The 19,713-nt window shown below is 41.6% G+C and overlaps 1 protein-coding gene across 2 annotated transcripts; it reads right to left on the reverse strand.

The window, feature by feature from the left end:
* Positions 1-121: 121 nt before the first annotated feature.
* On the reverse strand, positions 122-19,006 carry LOC110526982 (ankyrin repeat and death domain-containing protein 1A). 2 transcript variants are annotated; one of them, XM_036981177.1, is made up of 15 exons: positions 18,812-19,006; positions 18,216-18,319; positions 16,188-16,286; positions 9,243-9,341; positions 7,734-7,841; positions 6,946-7,074; positions 6,656-6,754; positions 6,229-6,327; positions 5,580-5,678; positions 4,364-4,462; positions 3,945-4,043; positions 2,279-2,374; positions 1,880-2,081; positions 1,336-1,467; positions 122-362 (listed from the first exon to the last, which is right to left on the reverse strand). In XM_036981177.1, exons 1-15 carry the CDS (start codon positions 18,843-18,845, stop codon positions 301-303), a joined length of 1,560 nt encoding a protein of 519 aa, XP_036837072.1. In that variant the 5' UTR covers positions 18,846-19,006; the 3' UTR covers positions 122-300. The 2 variants fall into 2 exon arrangements, with proteins under 2 accessions (XP_036837072.1, XP_036837073.1); XM_036981178.1 differs by having other exon boundaries at positions 6,946-7,044; positions 18,812-19,003.
* Positions 19,007-19,713: the final 707 nt, after the last annotated feature.

Below are 19,713 nucleotides of genomic sequence, written 5' to 3' on the forward strand. Positions count from 1 at the left end.
TCAGCTTCTTGATATGCCACACCTGTCAGGCAGATGGATTATCTTGGCAAAAGAGATATGCTCACTAACAGGGATGTAAACACATTTGTGCACAAAATTTGAGAGAAATAAGCTTTTTGTGCAAATGCACCATTTCTGAGATCATTTATTTCAGGTCATTAAACATGGGACCAACACTTTACATGTTGCATTTATATTTTGTTCAGTGTGTTAACTTTATTCAGACACTATTTTTAGTTTTGAACCCTGGAATGGGCATTTATTCCTGCAGTATATCAGTGTGTTTCAGGATGGACTTGTTCACATGGCGGTGCATTTCTTGGGAGAGCTTGTGTCTGCATTTGCCTTCTGTCTGATGCTTTCTGTTGAAAGAAAAAGGAAACTTCTTTGTTCATTCAAGTTGACCTACGGGCTACGGACCATTACTGGTAGAGATGATAAAAGATGGTCAAACCAGCATTTAATGTACTTATGTAATTAATAACCACAATATCAGTGGTGGAAAAAGTACTAAATTGTCATTCTTGAGAAAAGTACAAGTAAATACTATACATCAAATTCCTCATATTAAGCAAACCAGACGATACAATTTTCTTGTTTTTTAAATTTACGGAGAGCCAGGGGCACACTCCAAAACTCAGACATAATAGTGAGTTTGCCAGAAAAGTGGCAGTAGGGATGAAAACCTGTTATATTGGTAATTGAATTGGATTATATTGCTGTCCTACCTGAGCACTCAATGTGACCAGTGCTTTTGGGTGACAGGGAAATGTATGGGAGTAAAAAGTACATATTTGCTTTAGGACTGTTTTAGAATTAAACTAAAAGTTGTCAACAATATAAATAATAAAGTAAAGTTCAGATACCCTTTCAAAGTACAGAAATACAGCCGGTGTGATGCATTTTGCATCCTCTTATGATGCAAAATGCATCTTACCGGCTGTATTTCTCTACTTATATATATCATGAAAACTTCATTGCTGACATGCAAAACATTTTTGGACTATATCAACAATGGGCTAATGAAACAAATACCAAAAGATTGAAGTACTACTTTAAGTATTTTTACTTAGTTACTTTACACCACTACATAATATGCTCATAAAGCTTTTGGACAACTACCTCCCCCAGGCTAGACAGCAGTGTGGTCTAGAGGGAAGCTGGGCAGTGTTCAGTAGGCATGAAATGACTGACAATGATTGGACAGTACAGTCCGATAAGAACATCCATTGTTGTTTTTTTATTTAAAAAAATGCTATTCGCCCATTGTGCCCTGGTGCTCAGGTTCGAATACCTGATGGGTGTTGACTCCCGTCCCCCGTTCCATTGACTCACCAGCTAGGTCGGTCCTGGAGATCCCCGTCAGTCCCTCATACAAGCCTTTGATTGGGTTCTCCCCTGCGATGACTACTCCATGCAGCCAGATCAGCAACATACGGTGCCCATGCTCCTTGAAGCTCTTTGTACCTAACATATGTGAATGTCATAAGAGACTTATATAAAATAGGTGGGCTACAATAAGGACAGTTCTGGGCTTAAGTGCCTTGCTCAAGGGCACAACGGCAGGATATGGTACCTGGGATATGTCAATTAACCCTCTAGGTTGAACCAGCAACCCTCTGGCTACTGGTCAGCCTCTCTCACCTAAAGGCTACCTGTCCGCCCAGGCTGCTAACTCCTTATTCCTAAGGCTCTTTGGTGTTTACAGATCTGAAGGAATCATATGAATGTAAGCAATATGGCGGAAACGCCCTTAAAATCAGATAGAAAGCTAGATGGAAAGTTGAATTTTCACTTAGACCTAAGTGATTGCTTCAGATCTGAAAATTACAACGAGCTAGGCTCTGGGGGTTATTTCTAGACCAAGCCAACACTTCACCTGTCCACTGCTGCTCTATGGAGCGTATGTGGGCATCCGTGAAGCCCCAGTGTTGTGCGAGACTCTTCCACTCCCCGCGGGACAGGTCTTTGGTGGCCAGCCTCCACGTGACAGAGCGCAGGTGCTGGGTCTCCACCTGGTGGTCCTGCTTAAAGCTCAGCTGCTTCCCCAGCCACGAATCATCATCGCTGATCACGTTGTCCTGGTACACAAATAAAGGGGGTGTGTTTGAGATTGACTGCATTGCAGTTGAGCTGCGAAGCAGACTGATATTTAATTCTGAAATTCCAAAACACTCATTCCGGAATCGTGATGATCTGGTACAGCTACGAAGACCTAAAGTAGTCGATCTCAACATGAACAAAGTAGAGCTGCAGGCGCGTTTAAATATGAACCTACTTTTTCCCACTTGTAAAACCGGTCTGCTTTGATGATCATGTCCACTAAGATGACATGGTTTCCTCTGGCTGCCACCTCCAGAGAAGTCTTCCCCTGCTGAGAGTACCAACACACAGCCACAACACTGGATTCAATATGACATACAGTACATCACCTGGGCCGTGTGTCCAGTTCATTAGCACTACTTCACCTGGGTCCAGTTCATTAGCACTACTTCACCTGGGTCCAGTTCATTAGCACTACTTCACCTGGGTCCAGTTCATTAGCACTAATTCACCTGGGTCCAGTTCATTAGCACTACTTCACCTGGGTCCAGTTCATTAGCACTACTTCACCTGGGTCCAGTTCATTAGCACTACTTCACCTGGGTCCAGTTCATTAGCACTAATTCACCTGGGTCCAGTTCATTAGCACTACTTCACCTGGGTCCAGTTCATTAGCACTACTTCACCTGGGTCCAGTTCATTAGCACTACTTCACCTGGGTCCAGTTCATTAGCACTAATTCACCTGGGTCCAGTTCATTAGCACTAATTCACCTGGGTCCAGTTCATTAGCACTAATTCACCTGGGTCCAGTTCATTAGCACTAATTCACCTGGGTCCAGTTCATTAGCACTAATTCACCTGGGTCCAGTTCATTAGCACTAATTCACCTGGGTCCAGTTCATTAGCACTAATTCACCTGGGTCCAGTTCATTAGCACTAATTCACCTGGGTCCAGTTCATTAGCACTAATTCACCTGGGTCCAGTTCATTAGCACTAATTCACCTGGGTCCAGTTCATTAGCACTAATTCACCTGGGTCCAGTTCATTAGCACTAATTCACCTGGGTCCAGTTCATTAGCACTAATTCACCTGGGTCCAGTTCATTAGCACTAATTCACCTGGGTCGTGGGTCCAGTTCATTAGCACTAATTCGGGGGGGAAACAGTGAAATGAGAGGTACTACCTAAACTTATCTAATAAGCAATACTTGTTGTTTTCTGTTGCAAAATGCTTTTCTCCGGTGTGCTCTGATTAACAGGATCCTGGCATAGTCTTCAGACTGGAATTAAATAATGCTTGAGCCCTTTATACACACTTTAACGGGAATAGGGGAAATGATTTCATTAATCCAGTGAGACACTGGCTGGTCCCATACTACACAAAGAGCCCATGAGATGTTAACCTAGTCTCAGGACTATTACTCACAGGAGGAAGCATCTGCTGTGCCAGACTGATGAGATATGAAAATGGAAGCTTTCTTAGAAATTGTGTTTAAGTGTGTTGGGAATTTTGATGTTAAATGTTTGTATTATATGATATGAGTTATTTTAATACACAGCATTGTTTCCAATGCAATTTTACCATCAAGGAAAATAAAGTTGACATTATTGAATTTTTATTGCAAGTGTGACTGTCAGTGAAACACGTTATCTGTATTGATATGATTTAGATACCATATCTTCAGTGATTGATACCCTCAATGAGTTGTCCAACCACATTGGAATTTAGATAAACTCTTGAAATGTGTTTTATCCACGCGTTATTAACAATCCATTATAACTCCCACATACAGGCGTTCTTGTTTGCTGCGCCATGTTTTAATGGATCACTTCACTTCTAAAGGTAAATAAAAAACAAGATAAAAAAATTACCCTTTAAAATGAGATTAAATCAAATACCTTATCCAGTAGTTTGAGGTTAACCCCAGCTATGAGGATCATCTCAGCGATGTCCTGTCTTCCATGCTCTGCTGCGATGTGCAGGGCTGTCTGGAGCCTCTGTAAGGAAGGAGGGAGAGAGGGAAGGGAGAAAGAACGAGAGTGAGACAGAAAAAGAGAGATGAATTAGGTCATTAGTGTTACAAGTGTTATGGCAGTTACTGTACAGAAGCCTTCTTTCTGTTCTATGGTCTTTACCTCAATGATAATGTACACAAAACTTCAAACACAGATCACGCAACACGATGACTCAGAATCGATACAGACACTAAGGTACACGATGCACCATTGGCCTAACAAATCATTGAATGCATTGTATAGAAAGTTTCCATACAGTAAGGTGTTTACTGTAACGCCCAGAGAGTGGAAACATTACTCACATTGTCAGATATGTCCAGATCACATTCAGCGTCTATTAGCAGCCGTACCACCTCGGTGTGATTGTGGAGCACGGCGGTGTGAAGAGGGGATGTGTGTTGCTGTTCAAAACACAAGGTAAAATTAGATACACATTGATGGTTACCACATACAGATGCCACGTAAATAATAATAAGTTATACTTGTAAAGCGCTTTTCACTATGCAAGAATAATCTCAAAGTGCATAAAATGAAATATAAACTAGGAAGTACAGTAAAATATATATATTTTTAATGATAATATATCAAACAAGACATTTAAAAATATATAACAATATCATGAAAACAACAATAGGAGTCTAGGAACGAGGCTAGTCCAGCCGACAGATGAGTCTTAAGGCCTGCTTTAAATGCACCAACAGTCTGAGCAGCTTTGAGATTGTCATTGAGGGAGTTCCAGAGGTGTGGTACGTGGGAGGAACAAGGAGGTGTAATGAGTTCACACTCAAAAAGACGTTGCATAAATCTTACTTCATTATTCACTGTGTTTTATAATGGTCACTGCATCAGGGATAACTTACACAGACAGGTATTCAGTAAGAACCCATTACACCTCTTTGTTTGTCTGAATTGGCGGGTTTTACACACCAGCCAAGCTTCTGGGGGAGTGCGATGGTTCTCTTTTGATTAGTGGTACGTGGCAGGAAAAGGCCTGTTGTACTGTAGCTTGTGGTCTGTTGCACTGAAAAAACACCTTTTGTGTCTTGGGCGAATCCAGTGGTCTAAGCTGCTGCCTCCAGGACCCTACTGCTGCAGCAAGGGTTTAAAACTAGCATGTCAGAACACGTGTTTATTGACTCTCTCTATCCAATACAACAAACATATGAGTGGAGTGGGACTGTCCTACTCCTTAAAAAATAAAATAAATAAAACACTTTCACTGAAAACATCAATATAGGACATGCACTGAATTATACAAACAAATGTGGCACCAATTCTCTGAGTAGGAAAAAGTTAGGAAAAAGAGAGTGCAGAAAACATGGTGCAGATGCTGAACCCTACTGGTGTATTCTGAGCTGTTGGGCTTAACTAAAAGACCTGGCTGTTCACTATTGTAATTTGAAAGAGGAGCTAACCAAGTTGCAATAAGTGCTACCAACTATTCCTACAGGGGAGCTAACCGATGCACAAACTAATGTAGCATGTACAGTATGGTTAAAGGTTGGCTTGCATACTCACACCATCCACCGTGTCTGTGTTGACGCCCGCCTCCAGCAGCAGACTGGTCTCCCTCTCAAAGCCGTGCTGGGCCACGTAGTGGAGGGCATTCATATTCTTCTGCACAGACAACAACATAGTGGGACAGGTCACAGTTCAGACTCACTAATGTACATCAGTCTCACACATTAGTTGGCACTGTGTATAATGTCACCTATCTATCCAATTATCTATCTATCCAATTATCTATCCATCCAATCTATCCATCCAATTATCTATCCATCCAATCTATCTATCCAATTATCTATCTATCCAATTATCTATCCATCCAATCTATCCATCCAATTATCTATCCATCCAATCTATCCATCCAATTATCTATCCATCCATCTCAGATTCTTAAATGTAAGTGTGATAATCAGGTACTACTTTAAACTAATTACAACTGACTTAGAAAGGGTTTATAAAGACTTTGTTAAGACATATTTAGATGCTTTAGAAATCATGTAGTATCATCCATGCCTGTCTCTGCAAGGGTTTTAACATCAATGTCTTGGAAGAGAAGGTCCCAGTCAGTGCACCCACTTCTAGGTGGTCCTCTACATTTACAGCTATATGAATGCTCTATAAAGCCTTTATGAGTTATAGTTAATTGAAAGTTGACCCTTACGTTTGTCAGCGCGTTGACATTACAGCAGGCCTCCAGCAGTAGTTTGACACATTCATAGTGACCTCCATCAGAGGACAGGTGCAGAGGTGTCAGTCCGTCCTGGAGAACCAAATATCACGTCACAAAAGGCCTCCATCAGCTTTACATTCTATCAACAGAATAGGGAATAATCAACCATATAAAACAGAACAACAAGTAGCAGTAACCCTAATTGTTATTATAGTAAAATATAAATTTGTTATTTCCTGGCAAAATAAAGGTTTAGAAGCAAAACATAAATTAACAGTAAACTATTTTTTCTCATCATTATCCATATAAAGTGAAGCAGGAACCACGACAGCTAAAAGGTATTGAATATAAAATATAGTTTCTGGGCTGCTTTTAACCCTACACCACACCTGACAGTGACAATATGTTCTTTACTCACTATGTTTCTCTCGTCAATGTCCACTCCTGTCTCAACTAACTTCTGCAGGACCTCGTTATGTCCATGCTTGGCTGCTAGATGGATGGCCATGTGTTCATCCTATACAATATATAAAAACACATCAAAGACATCATGCTATTTACATGATAACATCTTAGTTACAAACACACGAAAAGTAATTAAACACATTTGGAAAATGTGTTTAAAGTTCATGTTTACTCTCGCTACTGTAACACCAGCCTAATCATGTATTAACCTATAAGTGTGTATGTGTCCACGTGTCAACCTACCTTATCCTTGAGGCCGTGAGTGCAGCCCATACCGATGAGGAACTCAACCACCTCTAGTTGTCCATGTTCTGCAGCCAGGTGAAACGCTGTCTTCCCAGACTGACAGTAAAACAGGGAGTGAGGGATTAACTAGAAGAAGACAGTAACAGTAATGACAACATCACAGTATGGACAAATGACACTAATGACAATATGACCAAATTACAGTATGAAAGTATTGACAGTATGGAATAACAGTGTCTTCTGTTCTGCCCCAAGCAGGGCTCGAACTAATAACCTCCTGCACAAACACACAAGCCAACCGTTTTAGCCAACAGAGCAAGGGACTAGTCTGTCACTCTGTAAGCGACAGTTGGCTGTTGGGGGTGGGGCTTGATGTCACTGATGTCCAGCCAACATGCGACAAGCAGGTTTGACATCCTAGTAAACACATCCAACATGGCACAGGATAAATAATAGGTAGCATAGCAAACCCTCAAGGTATCTGTTGTGCACAGAGGGTGGTGATACTGCATCAATCAAATTCTTAAAGTAAACAAGATTTCTTTCATTGTGTCATCAATTTCCCTTGTAAATCCTGTAACCAGGCAGGGTTGAGACTAAAGCACACACAGGGAGAGTATAAGGAAAGGAAAGCCCTAGGACAGTACTGGGAAAGTCCTGGGAAAGGAAAGCACTCCCAGGAAAATACAAGTTCAAGGAATTTGCTATGAAAGGTCTTTGGAAGAACTAGGAAAGTGCAGAAAGCGTGCTAGTGAAGAACCGGTAATGTGGTGTGGGGCAGTCACATTGTCCACCCTGTCCAGCAGTACATCCTCTACTAGGTCCTCCATGATGAACTCCAGCACTCTGCTATGACCCCGCTGGGCGGCACAGTGCAGCAGGCCCAGCCCATTCTGACAGAGAGACAGATACATAACATATTATAAGTCTTATTATAATACAAAAATGAATTGTAAGACAGAAATGACTGAAAGCCGCCTCAAGTGGTGTGATCTGGAAAACTTGCTGTCACGTTCACTGTCTTCAAACTCCCTGTCATAGATGAGCCAAGGCGCAACGTGCATGTAATTCCACATCTTTAATAAAGTGAAACCTTCACAAAAAACACAGGTAAACAGAAACCGACCGTGACGCAACTGTGGCACACACAGAAAATAAATAATTACCCACAACATTAAGTGGGAAAAAAGGCTGCCTAAGTATGATTCCCAATCAGAGACAATGATAGACAGCTGCCTCTGATTGGGAACCACACTTGGCCAAAAACAAAGAAATAGAAAACATAGAATCCCCACCCAAATCACACCCTGACCTAACCAAATAGAGAAATAAAATGTCTCTAAGGTCAGGGCGTGACACTTGCCCCAAACCGAGTGAGATGGAGTACATTTGTCAATGGCCTATGCTCCTCATAGGAGCCAAAGGCTTAAATCAAGTCAGTCAGTCAATTATTATGACATATAAATGAACTTACAGAGCACTATATTTGCAAGCTTTAAAGGCGTAATATGCAGAAATTGCTCCGCCATTGCCTGGATGCTAAAATGTTTGTGAATGTTATTTTTCAAATTAAACTCTTTATGACAATGTAACATTCTTTGAGGGTCTAATTACACCATAACACACTGGTCTGACACAACCCTGCAAAACACAGTATGCTGGCTTGCAAAGTGATGTGTAATTTTTTGAGGAATCCAGCCAGAGTAAGGATATCCAAAATTGACTGCTGGGGTAGAGAAGTTTGATTAATGAGACCTAAATCATCTAAACTGGAACAGCCATCTCAGTAACTGGTGCAATAAGTCCAACTACTAACAGATTGGGTTAGTTCAGAAAAATGTAGCATAAGATTAATCAACAATTCTGAGAACAAACCTGCAGGGAAATATGAAGATGATTGGTTTTGAGCAAACATGAATTTGAAATTTTACTCAACAAGCTTGTTCAAATTCAGCCAACTTCGAGCAGTATTTGTTGAGTGAACAAACGAACACATTAGCTCAACTTCTTGTCCTTTTGAAGTCCAGCCAACTCAGAGTACCCCTGATTAAGCAATTGGTTAAGTTGGCTTTTCTTTTGTGTGCATATGTGTGAATACAAACAGCATATTGTTTGCCTGAATTACACAAGCAATGACTAGTTACAATTAGACACAATTGTAGAATAGACACAATTAAAACACTAAAACATGAAGATAATTGCATGATGTAGTTCTATCCGCGTTTTTACATCATTGGGGGTAGGATCCATTCCATTGTATTGGGTCAATTCATGTAATTAATTGAATAACTTACTTTGTTTTCACAGTTGAGCTTTGCGCCAGAGGCCACGAGGATCTGTAGGATCTTGAGGTGACCGAACCAGGCTGCCAGCAGCAGAGGATTCATACCAAACTGAGAAGGGACAGCATGTTGTAGAAATAGAATGAACACACAAGTATCTGCTGCTGTTCACTTTACTCACCCTCTTCTGGACTCGCAGCCAATTTGATCTCCATGATTATGTAGCCTACATCTCTGCCTCATATATAACATGTGCCTTCAGAAAGTATTTTCCCCTTGACTTATTCCAAATGTTGTTTTAAAGCCTGATATTCAACATGGATGAAATTGTTATTTTTTCACCCATCTTAACACAATACCCCATAACGACAAAGTGAAAACATGTTTTTAGAAAGTGTTGCTAATTTATTGTTAATTAAATACAAAAATATCAAATGTACATAGGTGTTCACACCCATGAGTCAATACATGTTAGAATCACACCTGAGAACACATGGATTGTACAATATTTGCACATTATTATTTGAAAGATTCTTCAAGCTCTGTCAAGTTGATTGTTGATCATTGCTAGACAGCCAGTTTCAAGTCTTTCCATAGATCTTCAAGCCGATTTAAGTCAAAGCTGTAACTACAGTAGGCCACTCAGGAACATTCAATGTTGTCTTGGTAAGCAACTCCAGTGTATATTTGGCCTTGTGTTTTAGGTTATTGCTCTGCTGAAAAGGGAATTTGTCTCTGTGTCAAGTGTGCTCCCTCTCCGGCCTCTAGGTCACAAGGCTGCTCGTTATGGCGCACACTTGTCACCATCGTTACGCGCACCTGCGTGTCGTCAGACTCACCTGGACTCCATCACTTCCCTGATTACCTTCCCTATATATGTCACTCCCTTTGGTTCCTTCCCCAGGCCGTATTGTTTCTGTATTATGTCTGTGTGCTGTTAGTGGTTCTTGTTTTGTATTATGGTCCGTTTATTTTATTAAAACACTTGCTCCCTGAACTTGCTTCCCGACTCTCAGCGCACATTGTTACACCCAGTGTCTGTTAGAAAGCAGATTTAGCCAGGTTCTTCTAGGATGTTGCCTGCGCTTAACTTCATTCTGTTTCTTTTTATTTAAAAAAAACTAACTAGTCCTTGCCTATGACAAGCATACAGTGCCTTGCAAAAGTATTCATCCCCCTTGGCATTTTTCCTATTTTGTTGTATTACAACCTGTAATTTAAATACATTTTTATTCGGATTTCATGTAATGGACATACACAAAATAGTCCAAATTGGGGAAGTGAAATTTAAAAAATAACTATAACTGAAAAATAACTGAAAAGTGGTGCTTGCATATGTATTCCCCCCCTTTTCTATGAAGCCCCTAAATATGATCTGGTGCAACCAATTACCTTCAGAAGTCACATTACTAGTTAAATAAAGTCCACCTGTGTGCAATCTAAGTGTCACATGATCTGTCACATGATCTCAGTATATATACACCTGTTCTGAAAGAGTCTGCAACTTCACTAAGCAAGCGGCACCACCAAGCAAGAGGCACCATGAAGACCAAGGAGCTCTCCAAACAGGTCAGGGACAAAGTTGTGGAGAAGTATAGATCAGGGTTGGGTTATAAAAAACTATCTGAAACTTTGAACATCCCACGGAGCACCATTAAATCCATTATTAAAAAATGGAAAGAATATGGCACCACAACAAACATGCCAAGAGAGGGCCGCCCACCAAAACTCATGGACCAGGCAAGGAGGGCATTAATCAGACAGGCAACAAAGAGAACAAAGATAGGAAGGAGCTCCACAGCGGCGATAGGAGTATCTGTCCATAGGACCACTTTAAGCAGTACACTCCACAGAGCTGGCAAAAAAAGCCATTGCTTAAAGAACAAAAATAAGCAAACACGTTTGGTGTTTGCCAAAAGGCACGTGGGCGACTCCCCAAACATATGGAAGAAGGTACTCTGGTCAGATGAGACTAAAATTGAGCTTTTTGGCCATCAAGGAAAACGCTATATCTGGCGCAAACCCAACACCTCTCATCACTCTGAGATACTAAACGATATCATAACCGCCATCGATAAAAGACAGTACTGTGCAGCCGTCTTCATCGCCCTGGCCAAGGCTTTCGACTCTGTCACTCACCGTATTCTCATCGGTAGACTCAACAGCCTTGGTTTCTCAAATGACTGCCTCACCTGGTTCACCAACTACTTCTCAGATAGAATTCAGTGTGTCAAATCGGAGGGCCTGTTGTCCAGACCTCTGGCAGTCTCTATGGGGGTACCACAGGGTTCAATTCTCGGGCAGACTCTTTTCTCTGTATATATCAATGATGTCACTCTTGCTGCGGGTGATTCCTTGATCCACCTCTATGCAGACGACACCATTCTGTATACTTCTAGCCCTTCTTTGGACACTGTGTTAACAAACCTCCAAACGAGCTTCAATGCCATACAACACTCCTTCTGTGGCCTCCAACTGCTCTTAAACGCTAGTAAAACTAAATACATGCTCTTCAACCGATCGCTGCTCGCACCCGCTCGCCCGACTTGTGTCATTACTGGACGGTTCTGACTTAGAATATGTGGACAACTACAAATACCTAGGTGTATGGCTAGACTGTAAACTCTCCTTCCAGACTCATATTAAGCATCTCCAATCCAAAATTAAATCTAGAATCTATTTCACAACAAAGCCTCCTTCACTCACGCTGCCAAACATACCCTCGTAAAACTGACTATCCTACCGATCCTCGACTTCGGCGACGTCATCTACAAAATAGCCTCCAACACACCAACTCAGCAAACTGGATGCAGTCTATCACTGTGCCATCCGATTTGTCACCAAGCCCCATATACCACCCATCACTGCGTCCTGTATGTTCTCATCGGCTGGCCCTCGCTACATATTTGGCTGACCCACTGGCTCCAGGTCATCTATAAGTCTTTGCTAGGTAAAGCTCTGCCTCATCTCAGCTCACTGGTCACCATAACAACACCCACCCGTAGCACACGCTCCAGCAGGTGTATCTCACTGGTCATCCCCAAAGCCAACAACTCCTTTGGCTGCCTTTCCTTCCAGTTCTCTGCTGCCAATGACTGGAACAAATTGCAAAAATCGCTGAAGTTGGAAACTTATGTCTCCCTCAATAATTTTAAGCATCAGCTATCTGAGCAGCTTACCAATCACTGCAGCTGTACACAGCCCATCTGTAATAGACAATCCAACTACCTAACTCTTTTGCACACCAGTATTTCTACTTGCACATCATCATCTGCACATCTATCACCCCAGTGTTAATTTGCTAAATTGTAATTACTTCACTACTATGGCCTATTTATTGCCTTACCTCCTTACTCCATTTGCACACACTGTATATGTATATTTCTATTGTGTTATTGATTGTACTTTTGTTAATCCCATGTGTAACTCTTATTTTTTGTTGCACTGCTTTGCTTTATCTTGGCCAGGTTGCAGTTGTAAATGAGAACTTGTTCTCAACTGGCCTACCTGGTTAAAACATTTTTTAAATAACCATGTTTTTTTATCGGCAGGGACTGAGAAACTGGTCAGAATTGAACGAATGATGGATGGCACTAAATACAGGGAAATTCTTGAGGGAAACCTGTTTCAGTCTTCCAGAGATTTGAGAGTTCACCATCCAGCAGGACAATGGCCCTAAGCATACTGCTAAAGCAACACTCGAGTGGTTTAAGGGGAAACATTTAATTGTCTTGGAATGGCCTAGTCAAAGCCCAGACCTCAATCCAATTAAGAATCTGTGGTATGACTTAAAGATTGCTGTACACCAACGGAACACAACCAAATTGAAGGAGATGGAGCAGTTTTGCAAAACTCCCAGTGGCAAGATGTGCCAAGCTTATAGAGACATATCCCAAGAGACGTGCATCTGTAATTTCTGCAAAAGGTGGCTCTACAAAGTTTTGACTTGAGGGGGAATAGTTATGCACGCTCAAGTTCTGTTTTTTGTCTTATTTCTTGTTTGTTTCACAATAAAAAATATTTTGCAGCTTCAAAGTGGTAGGCATGTTGTGTTGTGTTCACTCTGTCATGTAGGTTAGTATTGTGGAGTAACTACAATGTTGTTGATCCATCCTCAGTTTACTCCTATCACAGCCATTCAACTCTAACTGTTTTATAGTCACCATTGGCCTCATGGTGAAATCCCTGAGTGGTTTCCATCCTCTCCGGCAACTGAGTTAGGAAAGATGCCTGTATCTGCTCAAAAGGATATTCCATGTCTGCTTTTGTTTTACTCAAAGCCCTTCTTTGCAAGGCATTAGAACATGTCCTTGGTCTTTGTCATTGAATCTGTGTTGGAAATTCACCGCTCGACTGAGGGAACTTATACAATTATATGTGTGTGTGTAACAGTATAACTTTACACCGTCCCCTCGCCGGGTAAAGAGAGGAGGTAGTCATTCAGAAATCATGTTAAACACTATTATTGCACCATGCAATTGATTATGTGACTTGTTCAGCACATTTTTACTCCTGAATTTATTTGGGCTTGGCGGTTGAATACTTATTGACTCAAGACATTTCAGCTTTTATTTTTTTAAATTAATTTGTAAACACTTCTAAAAACATAATTACACTTTGACATTATGAGGTATTGTGTGTAGGCCAGTGACACAATCTCAATTGAATACATTTTAAATTCAGGCCGTAACACAACAACATTTGGAAAAAGTCAAGGGGTGGGAATACCTTTTGAATGTAATGTATACAGTGCATTCGGAAAGTATTCAGACCACTTGACTTTTTCCAAATGTGGTTATGTTACAGCCTTATTCTAAAATGGATTAAATACTTTTTCCCTCATCAATCTACACACAATATCCCATAATGACAAAGAAAAAAATGGGTTTTATAATTGTTTTCAAGCTATGAGACTCGATATTGAACTCAGGTGCATCCTGTTTCCATACAACTTGATTGGAGTCCACCTGTGGTAAATTCAACGTATTGGACATGATTTGGAAAGGCACACGCCTGTCTATGTAAGGTCCCACAGTTGACAGTGCATGTCAGAGCAAAAACCAAGCCATGAGGTCAAAGGAATTTTCCATAGAGCTCCGAGACAGGATTGTGTCGAGGCACAGATCTGGGTAAGGGCACACCAAAAAAATTCTGCAGCATTGAAGGTCCCCAACAACACGGTGGCCTCCATCATTCTTAAATGGAAGAAGTTTGGAACCACCAAGACTCTTCCTAGAGCTGGCCACCCAGCCAAACTGAGCAATCGGGGGAGAAGGGCCTTGGTCAGGGAGGTGACCAAGAACCCAATGGTCACTCTGACAGAGCTTCAGAGTTGCTCTGTAGAGATGGGAGAACCTTACAGAAGGACATCTCTGCAGCACTCCAACAATCTGGCCTTTACGATAGAGTGGCCAGACGGAAGCCACTCCTCAATAGAAGGCACAAGACAGGTAACTTAGAGTTTGCAAAAAGGCACCTAAAGGACTCTCAGACCATGAGAAACAAGATTCTGTGGTCTGATGAAAACAAGATTGAACTCTTTGATCTGAATGCCAAGCTTCACGTCTGGAGGAATCCTGGCACCATCCCTAAGGTGAAGCATGGTGGAGGCAGCATCATGTCTGGAGGAATCCTGGCACCATCCCTACGGTGAAGCATGGTGGTGGCAGCATCATGCTGTGGGGATGTTTTCAGCGGCAGGGACTGGGAGACTAGTCAGGATCAAGAGAAAGAATAACGGAGCAAAGTACAGAGAGATCCTTGATGAAAATCTGCTCTAGAGCGCTCAGGACCTCAGACTGGGGTGAAGGTTCACCTTCCAACAGCTCATCGACCCCAAGCACATAGTCAAGACAATGCAGGAGTGGCTTCGGGCAAACCTCTGAATGTCCTTGGGTGGCCAAGCCAGAGCCCGGGCTTGAACCTAATCTAACATCTCTGGAGAGACCTGAAAATAGCTGTGCAGCGACGCTCCCCATCCAACCTGACAGATCTTGAGAGGATCTGCAGAGAAAAATGGGAGAAACTCCCCAAATATAGGTGTGCCAAGCTTGTAGCGTCATACCCAAGAAGACTTGAGGATGTAATCGCTGCCAAAGGTGCTCCAACAAAGTACTGAGTAAAGGGTCTGAATACTTATGTAAATGTGATATTTCAGTTTATTTCAAAATTTATAGAAACTTGATTATTCCTTGCTATTACAGGCTATTTTGTGTAGATTGAAAAGGAATTAAAACAGTTTCATCCATTTTAGAATAAGGCAGTAATGTAACAAAATGTTTAAAAAGTCAACGGGTCTGAATATTTTGTAGGTTAATTTAGAATGTAGGCTACAACCTTATGTCTGTTGTAATTAAGAATATTGCAGTAGCACAAGCAGGACACAGTCAACACATTGCAGTGGCAAAACACATGAAATCACCATTTAGACTGCCTGTCTGTGTCTTACTTGTGTTTGATGAAATATTCATCATCACAGTCATTATAATGCCAGTGTCCTGAGACAAAGGGTGTTTACTGTGTGTGTGCATACATGTGTGTGTGTGCGGGTGTGTGTGCGAGCATGCACTTTTGTGTGTGTCTGTGCAGAGAACCAGACAAGAAACACTGAGTAAGGTCATTTCTATGACCCCCCACGTCTACGCTGATGAATATGAAGGGGTCTCTAACTGTTACCTCATTATACACCCAAATGAACTGCATTACAGAGACAGAGTTGTCTCAAGGGCTCATAAACAAAGGTGGGATGTTATGAGCAATTTTACGCACAGTTCATTAGAAAATGCAGATGATGGCTGAGTAACTGCAATAAACTTTGTGAGGCCATAGAATACAATACAATAAAATACTGTCTGTATGAGTGCGAGTGTGTGTTTGTGAGTGTGAGTGTAAGCATGAGTGTGAGTGTAAGCGTGAGTGTAAGTGTAAGCGTGAGTGTGAGCGTGTGTGTGTACCTACACTGTCCTCCACATCCACCTCATTATTATGGTCTAGTAACAGACGTAGAGCCTGCTCGTTCCCAGCCCCTGCCGCCCAGTGCAGCGCTGTACGGCCTTTCTGTGGAGAGCAAGAGGAGGAAGAGAGAGAAAACATAATGAGAATGGTGAGAGAGGAGGAGCGAGAGAAACACAATAGAGAGGAGAAACAACACGATAGAGAGGAGAGAGAAACAACACGATAGAGAGGAGAGAAACAACACGATAGAGAGGAGAGAAACAACACGATAGAGAGGAGAGAGTAACAACACGATAGAGAGGAGAGAGAGAGAAACAACACGATAGAGGAGAGAGAGAGAAACAACATGATAGAGAGGAGAGAGAGAAACAACACGATAGAGAGGAGAGAGAGAGAAACAACACGATAGAGAAACAACACGATAGAGAGGTGAGAGGAGAGAGAAACAACATGATAGAGAGGAGAGAAACAACACGGTAGAGAGGAGAGAGTAACACGATAGAGAGGAGAGAGAGTAACAACATAGAGAGGAGAGAGAGTAACAACACGATAGAGAGGAGAGAGAAACAATACAATAGAGAGGAGAGAGAAACAACACGATAGAGAGGAGAGAGAAACAACACGATAGAGAGGAGAGAGAGAGAAACAACACGATAGAGAGGAGAGAGAGAGAAACAACATGATAGAGAGGAGAGAGAGAAACAACACGATAGAGAGGAGAGAGAGAGAAACAACACGATAGAGAAACAACACGATAGAGAGGAGAGAGGAGAGAGAAACAACATGATAGAGAGGAGAGAAACAACACGATAGAGAGGAGAGAGTAACACGATAGAGAGGAGAGAGAGTAACAACATAGAGAGGAGAGAGAGTAACAACACGATAGAGAGGAGAGAGAAACAACACAATAGAGAGGAGAGAGAAACAACACGATAGAGAGGAGAGAGAAACAACACGATAGAGAGGAGAGAGAAACAACACGATAGAGAGGAGAGAGAAACAACACGATAGAGAGGAGAGAGAAACAACACGATAGACAGGAGAGCGTAACAACAGCAGAACATATCGAGGGGATGGCGAAATACATTTGAATGTGAAATGCTTTTGATGTGTTTTTAGTGTGTAGCTGTTCTTTCATATTATTGTTTTACAGCCGCAAACCAAATCGCCCAATGTAGGACAATAAAGTGTTCTGAATCAGAATGAAATAAAACACAACAATAATGTAGGCATGAAAGGTGGTTTATCTGCAGTGGACGTGAGCATGCAGATAAAGAAGCTTGAGGTAGACAGAAGCTCTCTCCCTTTCCACTGGAACAGATACAGTAACAGCTCTGAAAGGTTATGTAAAGTCTAGGTTAAGATACTTCCACTATATAACCACATAGACAGCTTCATACTTTCATGATCCCTGCAGGGTAATTCAGTTCATCAAGACACAGAGAAGAAAACATAAGTTGCATGCTATATTTTACTGCAAAAAAAACAACAAAAAAACTTTTATTATGCAACTTATTTGCAAGAACATTGAGTGAGAAACAGTTAAGACCTAGCGGTGAAACCTTGGGCCATGCTAGCCAAGAGAAACAAGTCGGATGGTGTTATTTCACCACAGTGAGGTGAAATCCGGGTCATATCCTTTTCCCGGGACAACAAGATGCTGGTTTCCTTTTCTTCAAGGAACAGGAACAGGAACAAAGCTACAGCTGCTAAAGCGTTGGCAGTGGCAGTGTGGCACTGACTGACTGGCATCGACTCTGTCAGATCAAATCCTTCCTGGGTATTTGCACTGTGGTTTACTAATGGGAATTAGTACAGCTTAGTATAAGTTTTGTGGAATTAGTAGAAGTTCTTGTGAACTCACTTTCAGTCAGGTTTCAAGACAACAATAGTCATTATCATGAAAAACATGCATCGCATCCCGTATTCAATTGACAGTGGTAAACTATTGTGTGTATGTGTGTGTGCATGCGTATCTGCCAACGACTGTGACTGTGTGTGTATGCTCTCCATTCCCGTTCATGTACTCACTTTGTTTTTGGCCTTGATGTCCACTCCTTTCTTCATCAGCTCCCGCATTTTGTCCGTGTCGTTCCTCTTTGCTGCATCGTGGAACTCCTTCTCCGACCGGAGCACTGTGAACAGACATGGGCCATGGAAAGTAGGATGGGAGAAACAAGCATCAGGCTCTTATCTCTGTTCACAAGGAGGGGGCAGGTAGCCAAGTGTTTAGAGCGTTGGGCCAGTAACCGAAAGGTTGCAAGATCAAATCCCCGAGCTGACAAGGTAAAAATCTGTCATTCTGTCCCTGGCTGTCATTGTAAATAAGAATTTCTTAAATATCTATCCAATGGATTTTGTGAGCCCTGTCATGCAGCCCGACAACCATCATATTGCAATATGACATAGCCTAGTATTTGAACTGGCTTCAGTTCATGGTAGCTCTTATCAATTAATCAATTATTCTGACTGAATCTGTTCGATTACAGTGTCCGCGCGTGCAATAACCTGCTAAAGGCAGGCTACCTAGACAAGTACAGTATACAGGCCAGATGAGCAGAGTAGGCATCACAAAAACCAATACATACAGCTATTCCGTTAGTAATGAGAGAATTATAAATTCTTACAGATATCATCCTCTGAAACCAGATCGTCCTCCATTCTGTCAGTGATTCCAAAACGGCACTGATTCAGTTGATTTCATTTTTTGTCGTAATCCGCGATCTGATTCCCATCAAATAGTCGATTATCTGGATCCAGCGATTCTACTATGCAGTCAAAGTGCCGCACACATCCGGGTGTTGAGTGTTGAGCGCAGAGGGACCAGCCCACATTCATTGCCTATCATTTAGATATGAGAGAGAACAACTGGAACGATCTATCATCTCAGATCGCAATAATATTTAGCCTGTAATGCTGCGCATAGATGTAAACTAGGCTTTCTGCCTCACATAAAGGCTTATAATACTGTATTATGGCGCCTAATGTGTGTAGCCTAATAACAATATTTTTGGTGTTTTAAACCAGCTTGGTTGTTATTTATTACGCAGTATATATTCTTACAAGTCATTATAGTTCATGATCTATAAAACATCATACAGACTTTAATAACCACTTATGAGTGGTTATGGACGCTTATAGTCAGTGTCTTAACACATAGTTATGATAAAGCATTATAGGTCGGTACTTCATAGAAAGTTTAACCGAATATAATTTAATTGAGAAAAAATGTTGAAACCCTGGACTGTTTGCTCATAGCTGACACAATCACATTTCTTGGGAAATCTACTCTCTCATCTTATGGCAAACACATCTCAGCCTTCTGTATCAATGGGGCGAGAGAGAGAGAACAGTCAATAAGAAACCCCCGACTGTTTGCTCATAGCTGACAATACTGAAACTAAAGAAAAATCTTTGCCAGTCATCATGTATTCCACAAGAGGGAGACATCTCTAAGCAATTCCTTACGATGTAGGTATCTGCCGTTTGAAGTAGCCAGTATGTATCTCTTATCACACTATACTTGCAT

Source organism: Oncorhynchus mykiss, chromosome 6 (genome assembly GCF_013265735.2).
Source record: "Oncorhynchus mykiss isolate Arlee chromosome 6, USDA_OmykA_1.1, whole genome shotgun sequence".
Lineage (NCBI taxonomy): Eukaryota > Metazoa > Chordata > Actinopteri > Salmoniformes > Salmonidae > Oncorhynchus > Oncorhynchus mykiss.